Below are 21,959 nucleotides of genomic sequence, written 5' to 3'. Positions count from 1 at the left end.
CCTATATTTTGGTTCTAAGAAGAGGAGATTCTCTTATGGCAAGTGAATTTAAAACATTTCAAGCAAGATTAAGTTTGCAAAGCCACAGAGTGAATGCAGCATGAGTACTTATGTAAGAGTAGAACCTTGCAGCAATTGGCCAAAATTGTCGAGTCCTTGACAGCGTACGGACCAGCCAAATTCAACTTCCCAATGATAAAGAGAATAATGTCCAATGAAAGCTCAGTAATTGTCATACTCAACTGCCAAGACAGAGATATTCATTAAAAAAAAAAAGATACAAGTAAAAAAAAAAATCACATGAAAAACTGAATTATTAATCTGACCTCTTTAATTCTAGCATAGAAATGGCCAGGCACCCAGAGGATAATATTTTCTGGTCCCTGGTTCAGAAATGTATAACGGTAGAAAACATCAATTTCTAATGGATGCATGAGGTCTCTCCTGGCATCATGCAAACAAGTGAGTAATATGAATTACAACATATTATACCATTTCTCCTAAAATGCAATATCAAAGAGAAAGATGAAGTAGAGTTGCATTATTTTACTAAAGAGAGACTCACCACATATCTTTCTGGGAGTCAAAATAATACATCAAAACCCCCAGCCTGCTCATAGCCCGAACTTTAGTATTTGATATCTGTATAACAACTTCAGTAAAACTGATAGAACCCTGGAGGAGGGGAACCTTTTCCTTGGAGTCAGAAAGTTCATAAACAATGGTCAAAGAAACCTTGTCTACTGCCACAGTAATACCAAAAGAACTTCCTCGCTGACTCAGATCTTTTCCCTCACTTATATATGAATCATGTAGCAAGATTGTTCCAGGTTCCTTCTCTAGACACCCATCCAAAAAAACATTGTTAACATATGGAGAAGGATCACGAAATACTTTAAACTTAAACGGATGTCCAGGTTTTCTGACAACTTCCAGGACCCCATTAACAAAAGCTGCAGCACAATCATTCTTCTTGTTCACAAGATAAAATACATTTTTACTTTGCGGAAGATATGTCTTCAAGTCAACATCAGCATCATAAATGTCATGTTTGTATGGAAGCGCTCTCCAAAGTGCCCAGGCACTATCACTAGAACTGGAAATGTCAACAAAATCGGATTGTCGATGGCAATTCAACCGCAATGGTTCCCCTGATTCATCTTTAGCATATAGCGAGATGAAGGACAAATACTGAACTTGTGAATTCCATCTTCTTGTTTGGTGATACTTCACCTGATGATAGAGAAAGGGTTAAATCACCACGTCCACCAAGTAACAAATGGTATACCAAGAATGAGTAGTACACATATGTGCCAAAAAATAATTGCGGAAAGTTGTCAAGGTAAAAATGATAGGAGAAAACTAACAGATGCAAAAGCCCTGAGCCTAGTCACTAATGCACAGAGTTCTCTTAATTTTCATCAATGAATGATTATTTTAATAATGATGAGCAGCCCAAGGAGCAGGAAAAAATAAATAAGTTACAGGATAAGGAAAAAAATGTGAAAAGATTTAAAAACATAGGAGACAACATAAGCTTTAAACCAAAAGAATCAATGAACCTCAAAAATCACTCGTCTCTTCACCACACTCTTCTTTGTACAAATAAGAAGATTCAGATGTTCAATTTTAGTTTGTCAATGCGTATCCCTCAACACAGGTGAAACAGAACTCTGTACTTATAGAAAAGGAGGGAGTTTTAGGGGTGGAAACCTGATATGACAAAAGTCTTATCTTTAAGTTGCTATGGATATTAAATCGTGAAGAAAAGGTCCACAGAGAAAGGTCTAACAGAAAAGTTCAGGGGAGGGGTTCTGGACCATAAACTTTATGTTATGCCTCATGGAACTGGTTTGTGGAAGTCCATTTAGAATGCCTTAAGAACACAACAACTTCAGATTAGGAGACGGGAGGACAATTTTCCTCTGATGGGATGACTGATTCTGAATTGGCCATGGACCACAGGAAAACTGGCTTCCCGATCTTCATAGCTTTGCAGGAAAAAAGCCTTTCACCAGAATGTGTCTCGGAACTGGTATGGGATGTTCTCCCAGGAAACAATGTAAAAATTGGGAAATGGGAAGAATGAACCAGTTCTTTCAAACTCTAGGATGAACTTTAATCAGTAAAATCTGCCTACAAAATTTTGTCTGGAAGATGCAGTTCTCAAAGGAATTGGCATTGGAAAAGGATTTATAAGTGCAAGGCACCTTGTAAAATAAGTAAGCTGCTTCAGCTGGTAGGTGACAGAGGCTTGTAACACAACAGAACGTGTTGAGGGTCATGCATGTGTGTCGATGTCAACCACTTATCTCTTCACTGCAAAACTTGAAAACAGTAGCACGGGATTTTCTTGAACTTAATTGCAGGATGCCAACCACGTATCAGCACATGCATACATATCTTTACGAACCCAGGTAAATGAGAAGTGACAAATAAATTGGGACGGAGAGAGTATTGACAGTCTTTTTTATTGGTATAACTGTATATAATTTAGGTGTTAAATGTTGGTACAAGAACATCCATACGCGTATGATTTGTATTATTATTGAGATGTGAGAGAGTGATGGAGGACACGGCTATTGAGAAATGAAATTTCTTGGCTAGTTACAAAGGTGAAGCTATGGAAAAAGATTAAAATGCAAGGTGATGTGAGGCTAAAAATACATATTTTTAATCATTATTTTCTCACATTTGTTATTTATATTTGTCCTTTTTTAGCATGAATTTTATGAATTGTGTTAAATGGTATATTTTATTTGTAGGATTAAATTGGTGAAAAAATGAAGAAGTTTGGAGCTAAAATGAATTAAAGATGGAAGGTTGAAGAAGGACATCAAGCAGACAGCTTAATGGAAATAAGTTAATATAATATTAATATAATTTATTTTCAAATAAGGAAAGAAGAACTTACCTGCTGGTCCAAGTGTCAGGCAGCAACGTCAAAAGAAGTTACACGCACAAAATTGGAAGCTACACGCGGAGAAAAAGGAATCCAATTCCTTTTGGTTTTGAATTCCTAATTTAATTTGGACTCAATTATTTTATTTAGGGTTTTCTACATCTATAAATAGTGCATAGAAATAACTATTTGAGGGAAGGGGGCCAAGAACCAAGATACAAGACATAATATAAATTTTCTTCTAGCTTAGGAACTTTGGAAGAGCCGCCGTGGAGGCCGGAGAATTGTGGTTTATTCTTTCTTCTCCTTTATTATTTATTTGTATTCGTGATTAATAAAAGATAGTTTAGCTATTGTTCTTAACTTTTTATGATTAACACAAGCATATTTATATTAATAAATTTTGATTGTGTTTTTGCGATAATGAGTAGCTAACTTTCATAACTAGAGTTGTGGGAACCATGAGCGATTAACAAAGTATGAATAGTAAATAAGCAATTCTTGACTAGTATTTTGCATGCATTGATAATTCTTTCGTTTAGAAGTCTTTTTAACGGTGGTCAACGTTAGAACTCGCATTGTTACTACTTGCCGGACCAAGGAGGTAATTAACAAGAAAAGAATTATCAACATAGATTTAGTGTGATACTATCTAATAGGCTAGTGTCGATTGGTGTGAAGTAATAACTAAGCCAAACATCGATTATGATGTCTAATATGAGGTAAAGGTAAGGGTTAGTAAATTATACACACGTAGCCGGACCAAGGTGCGGGGTGAAATTCTCTAGATGCCGGACCAAGGATTTAGAGATACCTAACTTATCACTTTGCATGTAATACACTAGAAAAGGATTACTATTATTAGGATTAATGCGTTATGAGCTTATGGGGAACACATTCCTAGTTACTTTTAATAATCTGAATATAAATAAATACTTAGTTCAAAGCTATATTTTTATTGTTTTTATTTTATTTTATTTTATTTTATTTCAATTTAAATCCCCCATTTTTATAACGACTATCGAGTTAAATATTTACTATTGACAATATTCTTCCATATTCTCTGTGGGATCGACCCCGACTCATAGTTGGGTAAATATATTGCATACGATCGTTTATATTTCTTTTCAAGAAGTATATTTGAACGTTATCACAAGGTCGTCCAATGGACATTGTTGGTTGAGTGAGTAACCTATACGGAAAAGATATTAGAGATGAAGACATAAGCAACTATTAACTCGGAGGAAGAAGCAATAATAGATTTATGGCCATCTCAAGGAAAAATAAATTTCTGTAAATATAGAGAAAACATAATAATGTAAGGAAAGCTTTCAGCTGAACACAAAAAAAGTTCCAGAAGGGATTAGTCTCGAAAAACTAACCCGAATATCAAAAATACCTTTGGGGATTCAATTAAACACCTCACAAAGCTCTAGTCATTTCAATATGGCAAGGCATACATAATGAATAGAAGATGGACATACCCTGAACAAAGCCCTCTCTCCAACAAGCGAATAGTGGATCTCACCAACTAAATTGTAGCCACTTTCTGCCCTATCAACTGCGACATACATATGTTGGTCGACATCTTTGATAGAAACAATTGTTCCTGCAGGCAAGATACTTATAACGTTAATATGTTCATAGCTAAAAGATGGATTCTGCAACCTGAGCTGAAAGAGCATTACCATCAGGAACCATTTCATCCAGACTTCTAGTAGATTCTCCACTGTTCTTTTGATGTGTTTGCTGCTCTATGCTTTTTGTTGCTTCTACGCTAAAGACTGCAGATAAAACTTCCCCAGCAAAAAGTATAATCTGATTTAACAAAAAGAAAGTTAGAGCAATTCCTTGTATACCACTTGTATGTCAAGGTGCCTAATTACATAAATGAAATCAACACTTTATAAGTCGAGCATTACTAGTGAAACCTTATGCACGTTGGCATCAAATCAATAAAAGGACATGTAAAAATGGAGAACAGTCCCACATCACCGATTCCGCAAATTCTAACTGTTTCTCTCTATGTTTAAGATTTACTTGAAGAATGTTCTTCTAAGACCAGGTTAGCTAATTCCAACTTTGGATGTGTCACCTTTCTCTAAAAGACACAAAACGTCACATATTACCAGCAAGAATAGACCCAAGTCTAAAGGTCATACTAAGAGATATGGTTTTCCAGGCGCAGAAGGAAATTATATATTTACTACAGGCCTGAAGGATAAAAGTTACCCTGCTTACACTAAAAGAGTCTTGTATGCAAATGAGTGACAGATTGTCCGATGACTTTTGTCACTTTCCAAGAACATGAGCTAATGTGTTTGAACTTTCGACTAGCCTAAACCCATTAACTATACCAACAACAACATACCCAGTGAAATCCCACAATTGGGGTCTAGTGAGGGTAAAATGTACGGAGACCTTACCACTACCTCGTGGAGGTAGAGAGGTTGTTTCTGAAAGACCTTCGGCAGCAAATCCAGGTACAAAGAAGGAGATAGTGAATAAAATATAGCAACACGTAAGTAGTGCTAAGTCTACCAGAAAGAAGCAAAACAACAATACAATAGTGCGATAATTGAAACACACTAAACAACATACTAAACAATAATAATACCACTAGTACAATGACAAACATCAACCACCACAAGCAAAACAATACTACACTACATGCTAACCTTCAACCCTAATATGTGTCCTCCACACCTCCTATCTAAGGTCATGTCCTCGGTAACCTGAGTTGGCTCATATCTTGTCTTATCACCTCTCCCCAATTCTTCTTCGATTTACCTCTGCCTTTCCTTGTATGCCAAAAAGGAAAAAACAAAGAGTCCAAAAACTAGTCTAAGTCACTAACACCCAGCACACACAATGACCTACAAACTTCCGCAATGTTTGTGTCAGTTCTTCAGGGGTCAAATCTTTTGACAACTTGTTCTAGTGTTACCTTCCTTAGTCGCTCTTTGCTTTTGAGTGGGTTTAGTAGGAAGTCACAACAAACACTTCATTTGATCTAACCTTTGAAACAGGATCATATCCCCTTCGTCAAGAGTAGGAAAGCACCAAAAAGGAAAAAGAAAATGAAGACAAAAATGGAAATTAGAATATTAATCAACCTCTACCTACTTATCAAAGAGGAAAAATAATCTCTATCTTTGGTACCTGATTCCAGTAATACCACAACCCAAGACCACAAAAAATGGTCACTGTGATCTGCAACCATTCACCAGCTAATGGGCCACCCTCTACCCATTAATAGTAAAATTAGTTACCTTATTTTTTTTTTGAAGATAACCTAATCAAAAGTTTGATTATCAGGTTTAAATCAATTTTGGTTAGGAGTATGTATAGAGAGTGGTAGCCCTTGCAACCACGAGAAAAGCTATGAAATTGAATCTAAAGAACCACCTTTAAGCATCTTTACAGAAGTTACACTACCCACAAACTAATTATCCTTGAAAATAAAATTATTATGCACCATAGTAAACTTAGACCTTTTGAAATACCTAATGAGCGTTATTCTAAATGAGGCATGCCTTACTCAAAATAATTTGATGAAAAGGAAAATTCAGCTGCCCAACAGATGTTATATGTGTAATAAAGAAGTTGAATTGGTTGGTGACCTTTACATATCAAAGGGTCCTTTACAGTGAAATCATGTTACTGGAGCTTGAACTTTAGACAGACAATGACAACAAAATGGATATGGAAACTGGTTTGGAAGGTTAAAATACCTCATAAAGTTTCATGCTTCATTTGGTTGGTGACCAGGAGAGCCTTCTTAACCCACAAAGTACTACAGAGAAGAGGTATCCAGATTTGCTCAAGGTGTCTTATGTGTGAGCAAGAGGCAGAGATAAACAGTCATTTTTTCATGCATTGCAAAACAGCTATAAATCTGTGGAACATGTTCTTCTGTATACTTGGGATAAGCTGGGTAATGCCACGGACCTCATTTGATATGCTGCAAAGTTGGGAAGGAGTGGGGAGAAGAGGATCACAAGAAGATTGGTGGAGAAGCATTCCAGCATGTATCTGGTGGACTCTATAGAAAGAAAGAAATGAAAGATGCCACGATGGAAAAGCTAGCAGTCTCCAAAAGATCAAGATGAAGAGTATAAGTTTTTTGTATTTTCGGTGTAAACAAGATATAGTGAGGGAGATAGATAGCTTAGTTGATTTCATAGGACAATTGTAAAGTTTCTATCTAGACCTTGGTCTTGATGATACCCTCTAGGGTTGTAAATCCCACCCCATCAGTTTTTACCTGATGGGCCTTTTGGTGTGAATATACCGTTACCATTATAAAAAAAAAGAGTGTAATAAAGAAGCTGAAAATTCTGGCCATCTTTTCCACATTATAAAGTAGCCTTCGATTTTTGGAGCATGTTTATGTGCATTTCTGGCCTCAAATGGGTCACTCCTCAATCAGTTAGGGAAGCATACATGTTCTGATGCTAGTGGAGAGTTGATAAATCCATCAAGAATAGCTGGAGCATGATACCTGCTTGCATTTTTTGGAGTATTTGGATAAAAAGTAATAGGAGGGGTTTTGATGGGGTCTCAACTTCCATAGGCTCTTTAAAGGCTAAATGTATCGCTAGTTTATTAGCTGGTCCACTTTGTACTCAGTTTGTGGATTTTTTAGCTCTTTAACTCTGGCATAGTCAGTTCTCCTATATTAGCCGAATATTTTTTTTGTAAGCTTCAACGACATATCTTGTAACTACTGCATCTTCTTGATGCTTTTTTTAAAATGAAATCACTTGCTTCATCAAAAAAAAAATTGTCTGGAAAGATATACTATAATAGAAGATGCTATTTACAGAAAGTGGAGAAAATAAAAATAACTAAACGATGGAAATACGTCTGCCTAGTGAGTATACTTTTACCCTACACAAAAAGAAATTATGATTCATCTCCTCACCTGTATTTCACGCAGTGTGAGGGTCATGTCACAACCATCTATAGAACCACTGCCAATCCAAAAGTCATTTGACTGCAAAGGAGTACTCCCACTGCTTTTTAAAGGCTGCTCAACCACCAGAATAGCATTTAAATCTTTTAAAACATAGTTCTGAGGAGTGGCAAGTGAAATTTGAGAACTTGTACCACCCCAAGGTTTTCTTGAACCATCTGCATGATATCGATTTCCCAGTTCTGGGGGGCTTGAGCTACTTGCTTCATCCATGACAGAATTAACTTCACTCAAGTGATCGGGAGAAACTAAACTATCATCATGTACAATGATGGAAGATTGATCATTAGATTCCAAGGAAGAATAGAAAGGGGTACTCAGTTCTTGGCTTTGCTGTTCAGTAGATATATGGAGTAACTGAGAAAGAACTGACAAATTCGTTATGCGAAATGAGAATTTCCTTGGTAGTTCAAGCTCAAGGTTACCGTTACCTTCAAGCTGAAGCTTTTGAAGTTCACCTGCAAGGCAGAAAATTCATTATTTAAAAATGTGCTTTGTTTAGAACAAACAATTTATTTCGACATAAACATATTAGCCAGAATCAGCACTTAAGCCCTGAATATAATGCACAAACATGCTAAGCATTTTATCTTGCTTAGGCACCTTCAAATCAGAAACCAATGGGCTAAGGCTTGTGTCTAATCATCCATAGGATCCATCTTGAAGATACAGTGCTAAACAATAATCAAAGTTTTTTCCAATTTGTTTGTCCATATAATTTTTATTTATTTTTTATGACAAGAGAAACCCTCAGCCGCTACCCTTTTGGGTGCGCATTTAAATTAATTACTCTTTCATTACATATTTATTGTTTTATTTGTGTGCCTTTCTCTTGAATGTTGTCAGTTGCACTAGAAATTCTCAATTAAACAAGACTGTGCAAGCTAGAATTGACCTAAGATGAAACCAATTATGAAAAAGACTCCATGGACAACAAAAAGTCCAATCGTCATTGCACAATAGCTAATCAGCATGGGTACGACCCGTGCTTTACTTGTGCTTTGCATTTAAAGTCCCAACAGGCCTCAGTACCTTTTTTGCTTTTTGACTTTGATAACACTGTATGTTATTCAAGATTAAAATTCCAATACGGCAACCAAACTCAAGTTGGAAATTGCTGATCTCAGAGCAATATAATCATTATCGCTTTTTAAATACTCCTTATAATGTTATATGTATCAAAATAACTCCTCAATCTTGGGTGCACTCAAATGCAAGGGGGCAGTAATTCTAAAAATAAGACGAGAATAAAAAATATGTGTATATCTTCAGGAGAAAACTACCTCAGAGTCCTGCTATTTATTGATGATAAGTAAAGACAAAAGAAAAAGATGATACCAGATTGTTCTCCATCCACCAATGCCAGAGAAACCCGTGAAAGATTCACGGCAAATGCTTCCACCTGGTCCCAGTTAACTAGTTTATGTTGCTCCAACTGTTGGTAGGAAGAGATCCTGCGTAGACTAGTATCCTCATCATTCTGAACAACTAGATGTTCTGTCACAGCTGGCCAAAGGCCTCCCAACTGATTAAAGTAGAAGGCGTAGCATTCTACCATTTTCACCAAAGCAGCTATATCAACAATGATCGAACCCCCCTGTCAAATTGGTGTTCGTTTAAACCTTATAAATCATAAGATCTTCCCAAACTATAAATAAACAACTTATGTCCAAATTAGGATCTAGCAAAATGGATACAGAAGTTAATGAATAGGCAGGCAATAATCTGAAGCTGCAAGAACAGAAACCTGGGACCGACAGGAGATTGTCTGAAATTGTCCACCAACAGAAAGAGATGCTTCAAGTGTATTAAGTTCATTCCCTTGGAGGAGTAGTAAGCTCTTTACTGCGCATCTGACCAGATAAACTTCAGCTAAAGAAATGCTTATAGATAACCAATCAAAAGAAGGATTTACATCGTTTATTAACGACGGTGAATGATTCAAGGACATTGAAGCATCATGTCTGGAGTCGGAACCATTCACTACATTTCTCTGACTGGCCTGCAGAATATTGTTCGCTAAGGCTCTCAAACATAAACTAATTTCACAATGAGACAATGAAGCTTGATATAAGGAATTGTGAGACCAAACAGGCAACTGTGGTTCAACTTGGTCAGAAGTATCCAAAATCTCATCCGGATGTTGGGATATACCAGATTCAAACTCAGAAAAACTAATGAGAATGTCCGCTTTTTCCTCTTCAAAAGAGAGCCTGATAAATGAATGTGCAACAGATACGTTAATTCCATAACCATGGATTGGTTGCACTGTTGACTTCTTGTCAGCTATAGTATTAGCATCTGACATGCTATTTTGCGCATTATATCCTTTCCTAGAGTCGTAAAGGATCATTTTCACTGAGCTAATTTCACATGTCGTACTAACATTGAATGTAGTATCAGTAAGAACTGAAGCTACTTGTGTGATTCTATTTTTGAGTGCTCTTTCATTTTCAGAATCAGTAGACTCTCGCCTTAATAAGTCTTCACAACTTTGGCTAAGGCCTAAACTTGATGTACTGAAAACTTGAACAACTGTACACAGTAGACCAGATATTACCTGCCATAAAATAAAATGCGAAGTCAAACATCTGTATAAACTCCTAGCAACTCTTTACAGGGGGATAGCTTATACAATTCTAGCGAGCAGCTGGGCACTGACAGTCACTTGTTACAGACTTACACAATCTGCAAGATGGGACAAGTCAACATGTCAATGGGAAGTTTCATAAATTCTGATAGCAGTACTGTGAACAGCGGTTGCATTGTTAAAAAAACAGGGAATGAAAGACCCATTTGAGGAAATCGTGAGGCAATTCAGGTAAGCACGCAACTGAGACAGCAGCTTAAAGAAGGAAATATCGACACTTCATATTTGGAGTGCTATCACTGGAAAGACCAAGGGAGCAAAGAACAATAGGATTTCTTGGAATGTGAAAGTGCATCATTGGAAGAGGAAAATGGTGTATCTAGAGTGGTTATCTCACAAAAGGTGTGGGCGAGGAGAATATGCAGCTATTCGGATGCCTGGGAAGCTACTTTGAGGAACAGGACATGATATGAATATGCCCAAAAGGACTATGAAGCAATGATAAGACTGGACTATGTTATAAAATGACAAACAATGATAGTGGTCTAGTCAATACTGTTGAAATGTGTGATCATCTCATCTAAAAGTTTAAGCTGTTAGAAAGAGCACACTTTTAAATTATATTCACAACATGCCCCCTCATGTGCGGGGCTGGTTTTTTTTCCATGAGCGAAGCACATAAAAATTGTTTTTGATATGCGTGGCGGTGAGATTCGATCTCAGGACCTCTGCCTGCTCAGATATCATGTTGAAGTGTAAATTATCTTCTCAACAAATACAAGGTCTAAAAGCGACCAACCATGGAACCAAACACATCAAGGAGGTTGGTGGTCCCACACACAAAATCTCTCTAGTTCCTACAGCAGAGGTGTCATAAACAAGGTCTGAAGCACCAACGTAGATCGTCTGGAATAAAAACTGATTCTGGTTATGGTAAGGAGGCTATTTGTCAAGCCTCTGTTGTTGGCACTTAGCAAGGCCTAAAAAATGAGCCCCGAGTTCTCACTTGTTCACAATTGGGAAAGTGCACTGTTATGGTAGCAAAATTCGGGAAACAGAACAGCTAGCAGGGCCTAAAATGAGCCTTGAGCCCTCGCTTGTTCACATCTGGAAGAATGAAATTGTGATGGTAGAAAAATTTGCAAAAAAAAAAAAAAAAGACTAGATTCATGAAGCACCATTCATTTATGACTGCATCCCTTGTCAATGTGTTGGTCCTTACAAGTTACAACAACTAGGTAGACCTCAATTTCAGGCTGCAGTGCCAGTTTTTCTAGGCTTGGTTTCCTGAAACCCTTCATGCAGAAGTCAGAAACATAAAGACCACAATGGCAGCCCTGGAAACTACCTCATAAAAGTGGAGACAGTACAGAAGGACGAAAAATAGAATTCCAAGTTGGGATTGTATGACCAAGGTCAGTTAAAAGATATACCGCAACCACAATCCTAAAGGATGCCAAAGTAGCACGAGAAAAAAATAAAGATTAAAGTACACAGTAGAATGACGTCATAGTGTCAACTACCCAGCAGGTAATTAAAAAAATTAGTCATATCCTCAAGGAGAAAACCACCAAACAATGCAAGTACAAGGTACCAAGAGAAGAGAATCACCTTTAGCAAAACTGCAAATTCATCCAGAAATACCCGAGTCGTCAGTCCACAACCCGTGGCATGCAATACTATAGAGAAAAAAATATCTATTGATCCCAATGAATGCAGATCCTTCCTGAAAAAACATAGTTGAAGTATATTAACTTTAGCTCTAGTCCATATAATTTAAGATAAATCCAGGAAATGCTTCTCTGACGAAGGAGGAAACAGAGGGAAATTTCTCTTTGAGACAGTCATCAGTGTTATGCTGAAGCTCAGAAAGGTAAGACAAGTAACAGATTGGAATTTTAACAGAAAAGTATGGTTTTTACAAGTTCGAAAGAAAAATGGACTCCAAGTCACAAGAATACAACAGTAGTAGTAGACGACAAAAAATAAAATTTAACTTCTCTTGTTGCATGTTTTCTGATGGATGTTTTGCTATGTTACAATGACCAGGGTGAAAATTGAAGTTTAAACTGATAGGGAACAACTGCAATTGCCTAGATCAACAACCCAATTTGTTTCTTCGGCATACATCAAAGTGTCATACCTCAGAGTTTTCTTAAGACAACAATGGATATTTCAATTAGGATGAGCAAAGCTATTGAAAAACTATTCATGAACATAATTACCATGTGATCTTTTTAAACCGAAGATACTTAATTGCTTGCAGACTCAAGCATAACATGCATATGCTTGAAAGCAACAAAAAAAGAAAAAGCATGAGAATGGAGATACCTTAAAGATAACAGTCGGATAGTTAAGGGATTTAACACGACAATTTGGCAACTCTGATTATCCCCTGTGTCGAGGGAAACATTCAGACCTTTAAGTTTCAAGTAGGCTGAAAGTGAAGTGCATGCTTGACTGCTATTAACACCATCTGATTTAGCAATATCAATATTCTGAAGGTCCTTCAACGATTTTGCATCAACAACTGCAGTATCTCCACTTGAGGAAGTTAAATCAGACTCCAAACTTGGTGAGACGCTCAGTTCAATGTCATCAGCATCAAAAGAAAGGTTTACTTCATCATTCGCAAGCTTATTATACAGATCTGCATTCTCACCATGAAAATCCTCCTTCCTCAATAACAGCTTGATTTGAGGACCAGTAATGTGTATTGCTATTTGCATATGTTTCTCAGGAAGCAGCCTAGGCACCATAACCTTAATTTCAGCACAAACTGATTTGTATTTGTTATTCCAATCTGCAACTGGTGGATCCTCAACTAATCTAGAATCACCCTGTAAGACAGTGGTCCCCATGCGGCTTGTAGCCCAAGATATTACACTAACCTGTCTGCAAATAACTGTAACTGACACTATTACAATATACTCCAGAACCAAATTCAACCTCCCCATTACCATACAACAAGTAGTGTATCCAGCAGTAAGGTTCTTGAGACTTTGATCAGTCAAAAAACCCTTAATCTCACAGAGAATAAAAGGATTCTCCATGTTCTGGATCTCATTTTCTACAAACCCTGACGAAAATGTTCTCCAATTCATGCACGCTCGCTCAACAAAAGAGTTTGGTGTATGTACAAAATCTCCACCAGTACCATGAGGAGGATTAGCCCCACCACTTTCAGTGAAGTGGAGAACATGGTAAGGCTCCCCCCATAAAGTAGGTTGCAGATTGTGAATATTTTTTCTCGGACGTCCTTTGAAATTATTATTGAACTTATTGGCCTTATCTTCCATGAGAGAAGAGACAACTTTCAAGGATCCACAAGCAAAGGAGAAGTACTGTTCAGAAACATCTTTAGAGTACCTTAAGCAGAAGAAATCAACAGAGAGGCAGAATGTGAGTAAACCAGGGTATGAATGCCCAACATCTAATACCAGCTTCCGACTAAAAGATGGTGAAACTTCATTATCTGGTGAAATTGAAATTGAAAAGTCTCCGACATATAGGCAAATGTGAACTCCTAGGATGTGATCTTCATTTATAATTCCAAGCTTGTGACAGATATCTTGGTTCCTGACCAACGTTTTCTTCAAGGGGAGAAGGCATTTAACAGAATGGAGCACACTGCAAATGACCATCCAAATAAGGGAAAGTGATTGGCAGATTTTCCAACAAATCATGCTCAACTTAGATCCGTGACCACCACCCTTTGACTGTTGACCAGATGACGCTGCTCTATAACGGATTATTCTTCGTGCCTGCACAATGGCCTCAACAGGTAGTTCCTTCTCAATTTGAGAAATCACCTCCAACTGTTGCTTAAGAGTTCTTGAATATGTTTCATTCTGAACAGCATCATTAGTGAATTTTTTTATCGCATCATGCACCGGATATCCAACCAATATAAGCATTTTTTTGTAAGCATTTACATAACGCAACCATAAGCACATAGTGCTAGCAATTTTATGGAATGCAAACTTTGGAGATGAATTCAGAGAAGTAATATTTGTTGCTGCTATTTCCCATAATTGCTTACCAGTTCTGCTACGGTTGGATTCTTTCGACCACAATGCAAAAAGTAAAAGTATGATGGAAATATCTGCTGGAGATAAAGAAAAATTCAATGCGACAGCATAAAAGTCTAATTCTCTGAACTGAAGATGTTTTATTTTCGCAGAAGCTAGCAACTTAGTTGAATCAGTTGAAAGAAAAATGCAACTAATCTGATTTCCTCTCCTCAAGCTGATCTCTACTTTTTGAACATCGAGATCAAAAGAGTTCTCTCCATATGGCAGAAAAATTGAATTAACCAGTCCAGTTAGAAGACAGCCCTTAATGTGTTTACATTGTACCCCAAGTTCCTTCATCTCAAATGACAGCGACGATAAATCACTTGATAAAGGAGACTGCACAAGGAAATGAGCATCATGAACTTGCAACCGACACTGTTGTAATATCCAATCGAATAAATGAGTGGTCCAACTTCCTGCAGTAATTTCTGAAATCCTCCTAATGGTATTGTGCAAAGCACTACCCTGGAATATATCAACATCAAAAAAGCTAAACTTCAGAAGTTCACAGATCTGACAAGTGAAATTTTTTTATTAAGATAGTATTATAGTCACAAAACAAGAGCATCAAGAAGGTTATGGGAGTATCAAAATACCACCGGACTTATCTCCTCTGTGTTTGTACATAAGGAGTCTGTCAAGTTCAGAAACAATTCTGATCTTTACAACTATCATCTTACACTGGAATCTTAAATGTTGGAGACACTTATACTTCACAAAGTTAATATTCTGTTTTCCCCTCAAAATGTCTATGGTATATCTCTGAACATAGAGTCCAGAATAGTCCAGAATATACATGAAAAACTGAATTTTTTAATCAAGACATGAAGGAATTGTCTTCCAATTTTGTGTTTACTCCTACTTCAACCTCTGTCACTTCTACCGGTAATTCCTTGTTTCAAGCAGGAACAAATTATCTACTGCTATCCCATATATTTCTAATTCAGATATACTTGCAATGAAAAAAAATGTGCCTAAGTGAATCTGCAGATTCCTCATAAAAGTAACATCTACTGCACAGATTAAATATGTTTAAGTAGATTGTGCTGCGACAATCATGTTTGACACAATCCTGTCCACAATCTACTCTAATTGGTTCTTTAGTTCTTCATGGCCATTGACCATTTCCACAATATCTTCTCTCAGCATTGAATGCTAATATGAATTAACACAAATTTTCCATCATTATTGTCAATCCAATGTATAAAATCTTTTTTCCCAACCAAAATAATCAAACAAATAGTCAAGTACCTCTGGATCAAGCTCCGCTAGAATCTTTTCCCGCTCCTCAATGGACGAGTCTCTGGGTTTTGGCCTCCGCCTAACACCATCCTCCTCCTCTTCTCTAGGCAGTAGGAAAAAAGAATAATTACTAACAAGAATACAAGTGGCATGAACCCTAAAAAGGCAGTTGATGCTGAATTTCACTGCACCCCGCTATTTAACAATGGGTGCAAACTTAATAAGAATATATACGTTCTAAATAATTTAAACTACTACTACTATATCAAAAATACCAGTGTCTTTGAAAAAACCCGCCAAAACGGTTAGTGAACTTACCCGACTGATAAAACTATATTAAGGCCATGGATTTGGAAATCAAATGCAGGAGCTGACCAGTTGGACACACGAAGGGTCAACCGTTGGACAGTGACTTCTTTGAAACACAAGCGAGTAGGATCATCTAACAAGTCGTTGAGTGCAGAGGTGTTGAAGGTAAGGTTCTCCAAGTTTGCGTGAGAATGAAGAAACCCTAGCTGAACATTCAATTCAACTTCGTCTCTTAACCATGGCTGTAACAGAGACACGAGTCTCCGTTGAATCAAATCGTTCAAGAACATTATCCGATTGATTTATTCAAGTTAATACAGTTCAAGAAAACGCAGTTCACCATTGACAAAGTAGAAGAAATCGGGCTTCAATTTGATCTTTCTTGACAGTGATATCAATTAGGCAATGAGAAAAAATTAAACGATTTATTTTCTTGCTTTGTGACGGTTGAGAAGAGAAAAATAAGACGCGAAATTTTGGATACGTTTGTTTATCTGGGGGGCTGGGCGACCCGATAAATATAAACTTGGAGTGAAGTTTAACCCATACGATACGGTGTCGTTTTATTTGTAAAGTGCCTTAATTTCTGTTTAACTGATTATTATATTCCTTTCGTGGGATGAGTTACAGAAGTACTACTTTCCATTTTTGCTTACTTTAGTGCCTTTTTATAATCGAGTGATATGATTAGTTGTTAGTTTTTTTCATTTACACAATATATGTGAATCATATTTTCAATATTTAATTCATTTGTTTTATTGCCTTTTCTTGATCCCATAATGTAATGGGAAAAAAAAGTGCTACAGGAAACAAATGCTTTCAACATATCTTCATATTTGCTTTGCTTCATGATGAAACCAAAGTACTTATTCATCTTAGATTTGTATGGGTGTTTGATTAAGACATTTTGAACAAAAAAAAAAAAAAACTGCGTAAAATAACTTTAAAATTGGTGCTCATGTATATGTAAGGGGATAGCTTAATCGCACTAGCTAGGTATTTATATTAGATACATGACATGTGTTTTTACATACACTGATCAGGGGCGGATTAACGTAATTAGAGGTCTAAAGTGAAATTTCAATTTGAGACCTAAAATCTAAACAAACTTCATATGTATTTATAATTTATTTTTCTAACTTTTAGACATAAACTACTATTACTTTTCTTTTATAAATGATTTCTTCAAACACCTTTTTTATTATTATTAATTTTAGAAAAGATTTTATCAATTCAACGTTGAAAAACATTATTTTACTGAGGCAGTCATTATATGAAATGTTAACATAATTTTATGTGTAATAAGTTGACAAACTTTAAAGAGAAAATTGATTGATATACCCTTTAACTTTGTCATTTAGAGCTGATATACCCCTCGTTATGAAAGTGGCTCATATATACCCATATTGTTATACAAATGGCTCACTATACCCTTTTCCTCTAACGGAAGTGAAAAAAATAATTTTAATTAATTTTTTGAAAAAAATATAATCCATATGGGGTATATTTGATCCTCCTCACACGTTTTTTTTTTAACTTTTTTTGTTTCAATTACTAATTTAAATTTATTATTTTGATGGTCAAATTTATTTGTGTTTCACTAATTTTCTTGTAAAACTTATTATCATAGATGCCCCATTTTTTTAAAAAAAATTTACAAATACAAAACTAAATTACAATACAACAACAAAAAAATAGTTTTAAATTATTTTTTTACACTTGATAATGAAATAATAAAAAAAAAACCTCGAATAATGATAATCAAAGAAGTAAAAAAATAATTTTTGTATGAAAACAATTAAAATATACAATGAGCTTTGTTAGAAGGATCATATATATACCCCTACATGAATTTTTCTAAAAATTAAAGTAAAAAAAATAAATTAAAAACCGTTTTTTCACTTCCGTTAAATGAAGGGTATATGTGAGCTTCTTTTGTAACGGTAAGGGTATATGTGAGCTATTTGTATAATGATAAAGGGTATATATGAGTCACTTTCATAACGATGAATATATCAGTTCTAAGTAACAAAATAGAGGGGGTATATCAAGCTATTTTCCAACGTTAAATAAAGATGAGAGTTGGAACCATATAGTTTGATTCAAGAAGTGGATTATATTTTTGACAAAATATTACTCTACCTTATCAAAGATTTGAAGAAAGAGAGTGCAATATATATATAAAGGTCCCTGCCTATGAGTCTATCACTAATATATAATTAATTGATACACCTCCCCACCTTAATTTATGTCTTAACCATGATAAAGTATGGTTTGGTGTAAATAATGTGTATGTATGTTAAGTTTTCTGTAAGTATTTTTTTGAAAAAATATTCTATTTTTTTAAATATATAATCCAAAGGCTATTGATTGCAAATATGACTACAACGTAGCAGGAGATATGGTTGAAGATTCACTTGACAGGTCAATATATAATTAATTACTACTAGAACAGATTATTATTATTGGTTAGGATATGTCAGCATATATAGGAGTATTGTTTAATTGTGCCTCAAAAATACGTGAAAGCTAGTCCTTTTCAGTTTTCCCCTCCAAAAATCTTGTACCTAAGTTCTTCATGGCCTCATTTTCTCTTTCCTATTGATATGTATGTTCATTCCTCTTAAATATCCTACGTACCCTTTTCATATATGTAGTCTCAATTTTCCTGAATCTTTATATATATTCCCTCATGATTTCATTTGATTTTTTACTTCTTTCTTCATGAGGATAGATATAGCACAATGAGGAATTCAAGAAAAAGCAAAATGGCAACAGAAGAGAATAGCCATCCCAAACAAGCGCTACAATCTGATCCTAATGAAGATGAATATTCTTTTCGAATAAGCCACACATCCGAAACTAGTCATCTTCCTCCTCGATTAAGCTCTGATTATAGCTCTCCTCTTGCAACATCTCCGACAAGGGATTCATCAGCATCTCCATATTTAGATCCCTCTTGGGATCAGAGTCACCAGACATCGCCATTATCAAGATCTCCATGGACATCTCACGTTGAGAATAATAGTACTAATTATTCCTATACAGGGCTCATGGGGTCCCTTGTTCGCGAAGAAGGACATATATATTCTTTGGCAGCGTCAGGGGATTTGTTATACACGGGATCCGACAGTAAGAACATAAGGGTGTGGAAGAATCACAAAGAATTTTCCGGATTCAAATCAAATAGTGGATTGGTAAAGGCAATTATTTTATCTGGAGAACGAATTTTCACGGGTCATCAAGACGGGAAGATCCGAGTCTGGAAGGTTTCTGTTAAGGATTCAAGCGTTTACAATCGAATTGGAACTTTACCAACTTTAATGGCTTATATAAAAACTTCAATGAAACCAAGCAATTACATCCAAACAAGGCGAAATCGAAATACCGTTTGGATTAAGCATTTTGATGCCATTTCCTGCCTTAGCATGAGCGAGGATCAAAAGCTCTTGTATTCAGCATCTTGGGATAAAACCATAAAGGTTTGGAGAGCATCGGATTCGAAATGCTTGGAATCTATAAAAGCCCACGACGATGCTGTAAATTCCATCGTTGTAGGCTTTAACGGCCTACTTTTTTCAGGCTCTGCTGATGGAACAGTAAAAATATGGAGAAAAGAATCACAGGGGAAAGGAACAAAACACTTCTTTTCACAAACATTATTGAAGCAAGAATGCGCTGTAACAGCCTTAGCTGTTGACCCTTCGTCGAATTACCTATATTGTGGCTCTTCGGATGGGCTAGTCAATTTTTGGCAAGGCGACAAGCTTTTATCTCATGGAGGAGTTTTAAGGGGTCATAAACTTGCAACACTCTGTTTAGCAGCCGCCGGGAATTTAATTTTCAGTGGATCAGCTGATAATAATATTTGCGTGTGGAAAAGGGACGGAGGAGAACATATATGTTTATCAGTGTTGAGCGGACATTCTGGTCCGGTTAAATGCTTGGCTGTTGAAGAGGAACAAGAACAAAAGGGTGGTGATAAACAATTTATTGTTTACAGTGGGAGCCTCGATAAATCAGTGAAGATTTGGAGAATATCGTCGCAGTTGGTACCAAATCAGGCGGAAGTGGGGACGAGTCCACCGCAAAATTTTCCTTCGTCAAATAGCTGCAGAGTTAGCCAAAGGAGAAAATAGCAATGATGGGAAACTGGAAATCACAATGGAGACTTTTGACAATGGTATAGACGCAGCTAGCTTTAGCTTTGGAAATTGACCAAGTAAGAAGTTATCTATGTTTTGCTAGCTTTGCAGAGAAATTTGTAAATGAAGACTTTATTTGTATTTTCACCTATTGGAGTTCTACACAAATGTCAATGGCGGTTGATGTATTTGAATTTGCTGTTGTTTGCGTATACTGACAACAAAGTAACAACAGATCGATGACTTCTTATCTGCATTTCTTGTGTAGTATTATAATCATCTTCATTTCTATTCTCATATGTAATTTGGCACTTCGATGTAAAATCTAACAAAGCGAACCATTAGGGTTTCAATTAGATAAATGTTTTTTTCCGGATTAAGCTCCTTCTGAAAAAAATAATTAAAAGGTTATGAGGGTTGTCCGCGTGTATCTAGACCATATAATTGTTATCTCCCATCAGCATGTAAGACATTAGACAAGTTTGTCAAACTAAGTTTATAGGCTCAAGGCCAAAGCCACTAAGGCAAAGTCTTCCTTAGGCCCCAAATTTTGGAGCTTCCTTTTTATTTGTGGTAGGTTGTACCACTAATTTTCTTCAAAAACTTTTAATATCTTAAATGTAAAGAACTTTATAGTCATGTGACTGACTAACTATATCATCAATTTTTAAAAAATGGTAAATTAATTATGAAACGATATTTTACATCTCAAAAAAGCTAAAAAAAAAAAAAGAGACTTTAAATAAATACATAAATAAATATGAAAGGGGTAAGAAATAGCTTTGTTTAACAGTTCCTAAACCTAACCCTAGACATTTGGTAAAAAAAGAGAGAAGGTTTTCCACCTTATGAAGCGAATATAAATGAAAATTAAGATATATGCAAAACAAAGAGCTTAAAAGTTTATAATTATAGAATCCCTCATTTTCGTGCATCAGATTAGTGTATCAGCGCTTATATTATTGTATCTTGCGCATCAGATTAATGTATTAGCGCTTATATTATTGTATCTCGCACATCAGATTAATGTATCAGTGCTTATATTATTGTATCTCGCGCATGTATCATCGCTTATATAGCTCTGATACATTAATTTGATGCGCGAGATACAATAATATAAGCACTGATACATTAATCTGATGCGCGAGATACAATAAAATATAAGCGTTGATACACTAATCTGATGCGCAAAAATGAAGAATTTTTTAGATTTGTAAAACTTATAGGGGATAATGGTAATAAGTAAACTAAAAGGTGGAATTTCTATAATTTTTCCTATATATTTTATACTATCGGATCACTTAAAAAATATCATTTGTAATTAATTCAAAAGTGAAAAATTATTTTCAATATAGTGAGTAAGTAAAAATAAATGATAAGAGAAGTTATAACTTTCTATAGTTGATTTCGACTCTTTAAAACATAATTGATGACCCTAAAAACTGACTTGTGAACAAGCTGCGACATGCTTAGATTGCGGCAACACCATTCTAAACATGGTTCACAATACACTACAAACACTGATTGGAATTTAATTTCCCTTGAAATTAAAGGAAAGAAAATCTAAAATTTCTGGATACTCCTAATTAAAAACTAAACGTGGCAAGTCTAAGCTTTATATTATTATATAATAAAATAAAATAATACAAAGTTGATAAGTATGAAACAGAAACAAAAGTTTGATTTTCTATGTTGCATAAAGGTCATCCTTAATTCA

The 21,959-nt window shown here is 35.7% G+C and overlaps 2 protein-coding genes across 3 annotated transcripts in view; one reads left to right on the top strand and one right to left on the bottom strand.

The window, feature by feature from the left end:
• The window catches only part of LOC125810757 (uncharacterized), a 40,875-nt gene extending 24,428 nt beyond the window's left edge, over positions 1–16,447 (bottom strand). For both annotated transcript variants that reach the window (XM_049490241.1, XM_049490242.1), the window contains exons 1-12: positions 16,107–16,447; positions 15,798–15,891; positions 12,802–15,011; positions 12,082–12,196; positions 9,628–10,440; positions 9,219–9,477; positions 7,830–8,338; positions 4,591–4,720; positions 4,387–4,511; positions 566–1,233; positions 327–444; positions 126–242 (exon numbers count right to left, since the gene is read on the bottom strand). In XM_049490241.1, the coding sequence (XP_049346198.1) occupies positions 126–242; positions 327–444; positions 566–1,233; positions 4,387–4,511; positions 4,591–4,720; positions 7,830–8,338; positions 9,219–9,477; positions 9,628–10,440; positions 12,082–12,196; positions 12,802–15,011; positions 15,798–15,891; positions 16,107–16,387 (5,439 nt within the window). In that variant the 5' untranslated portion in view covers positions 16,388–16,447. The remainder of the gene's footprint in view (positions 1–125; positions 243–326; positions 445–565; positions 1,234–4,386; positions 4,512–4,590; positions 4,721–7,829; positions 8,339–9,218; positions 9,478–9,627; positions 10,441–12,081; positions 12,197–12,801; positions 15,012–15,797; positions 15,892–16,106) is intronic.
• A 2,394-nt stretch (positions 16,448–18,841) lies between these two features.
• Positions 18,842–20,250, top strand: LOC125810787 (protein JINGUBANG-like). The gene has a single exon (XM_049490276.1). It carries the CDS (start codon positions 18,842–18,844, stop codon positions 20,234–20,236), a length of 1,395 nt encoding a protein of 464 aa, XP_049346233.1. The 3' UTR covers positions 20,237–20,250.
• The last annotated feature ends 1,709 nt before the right edge of the window (positions 20,251–21,959 follow it).

This window comes from Solanum verrucosum, unplaced genomic scaffold (assembly GCF_900185275.1).
Source record: "Solanum verrucosum unplaced genomic scaffold, falcon-dt-bn FXZP01000032.1, whole genome shotgun sequence".
Taxonomy (NCBI): Eukaryota; Viridiplantae; Streptophyta; class Magnoliopsida; order Solanales; family Solanaceae; genus Solanum; species Solanum verrucosum.
Note: the sequence above shows the minus strand (reverse complement) of the source record. Positions and strands in the feature narration are given on the sequence as shown.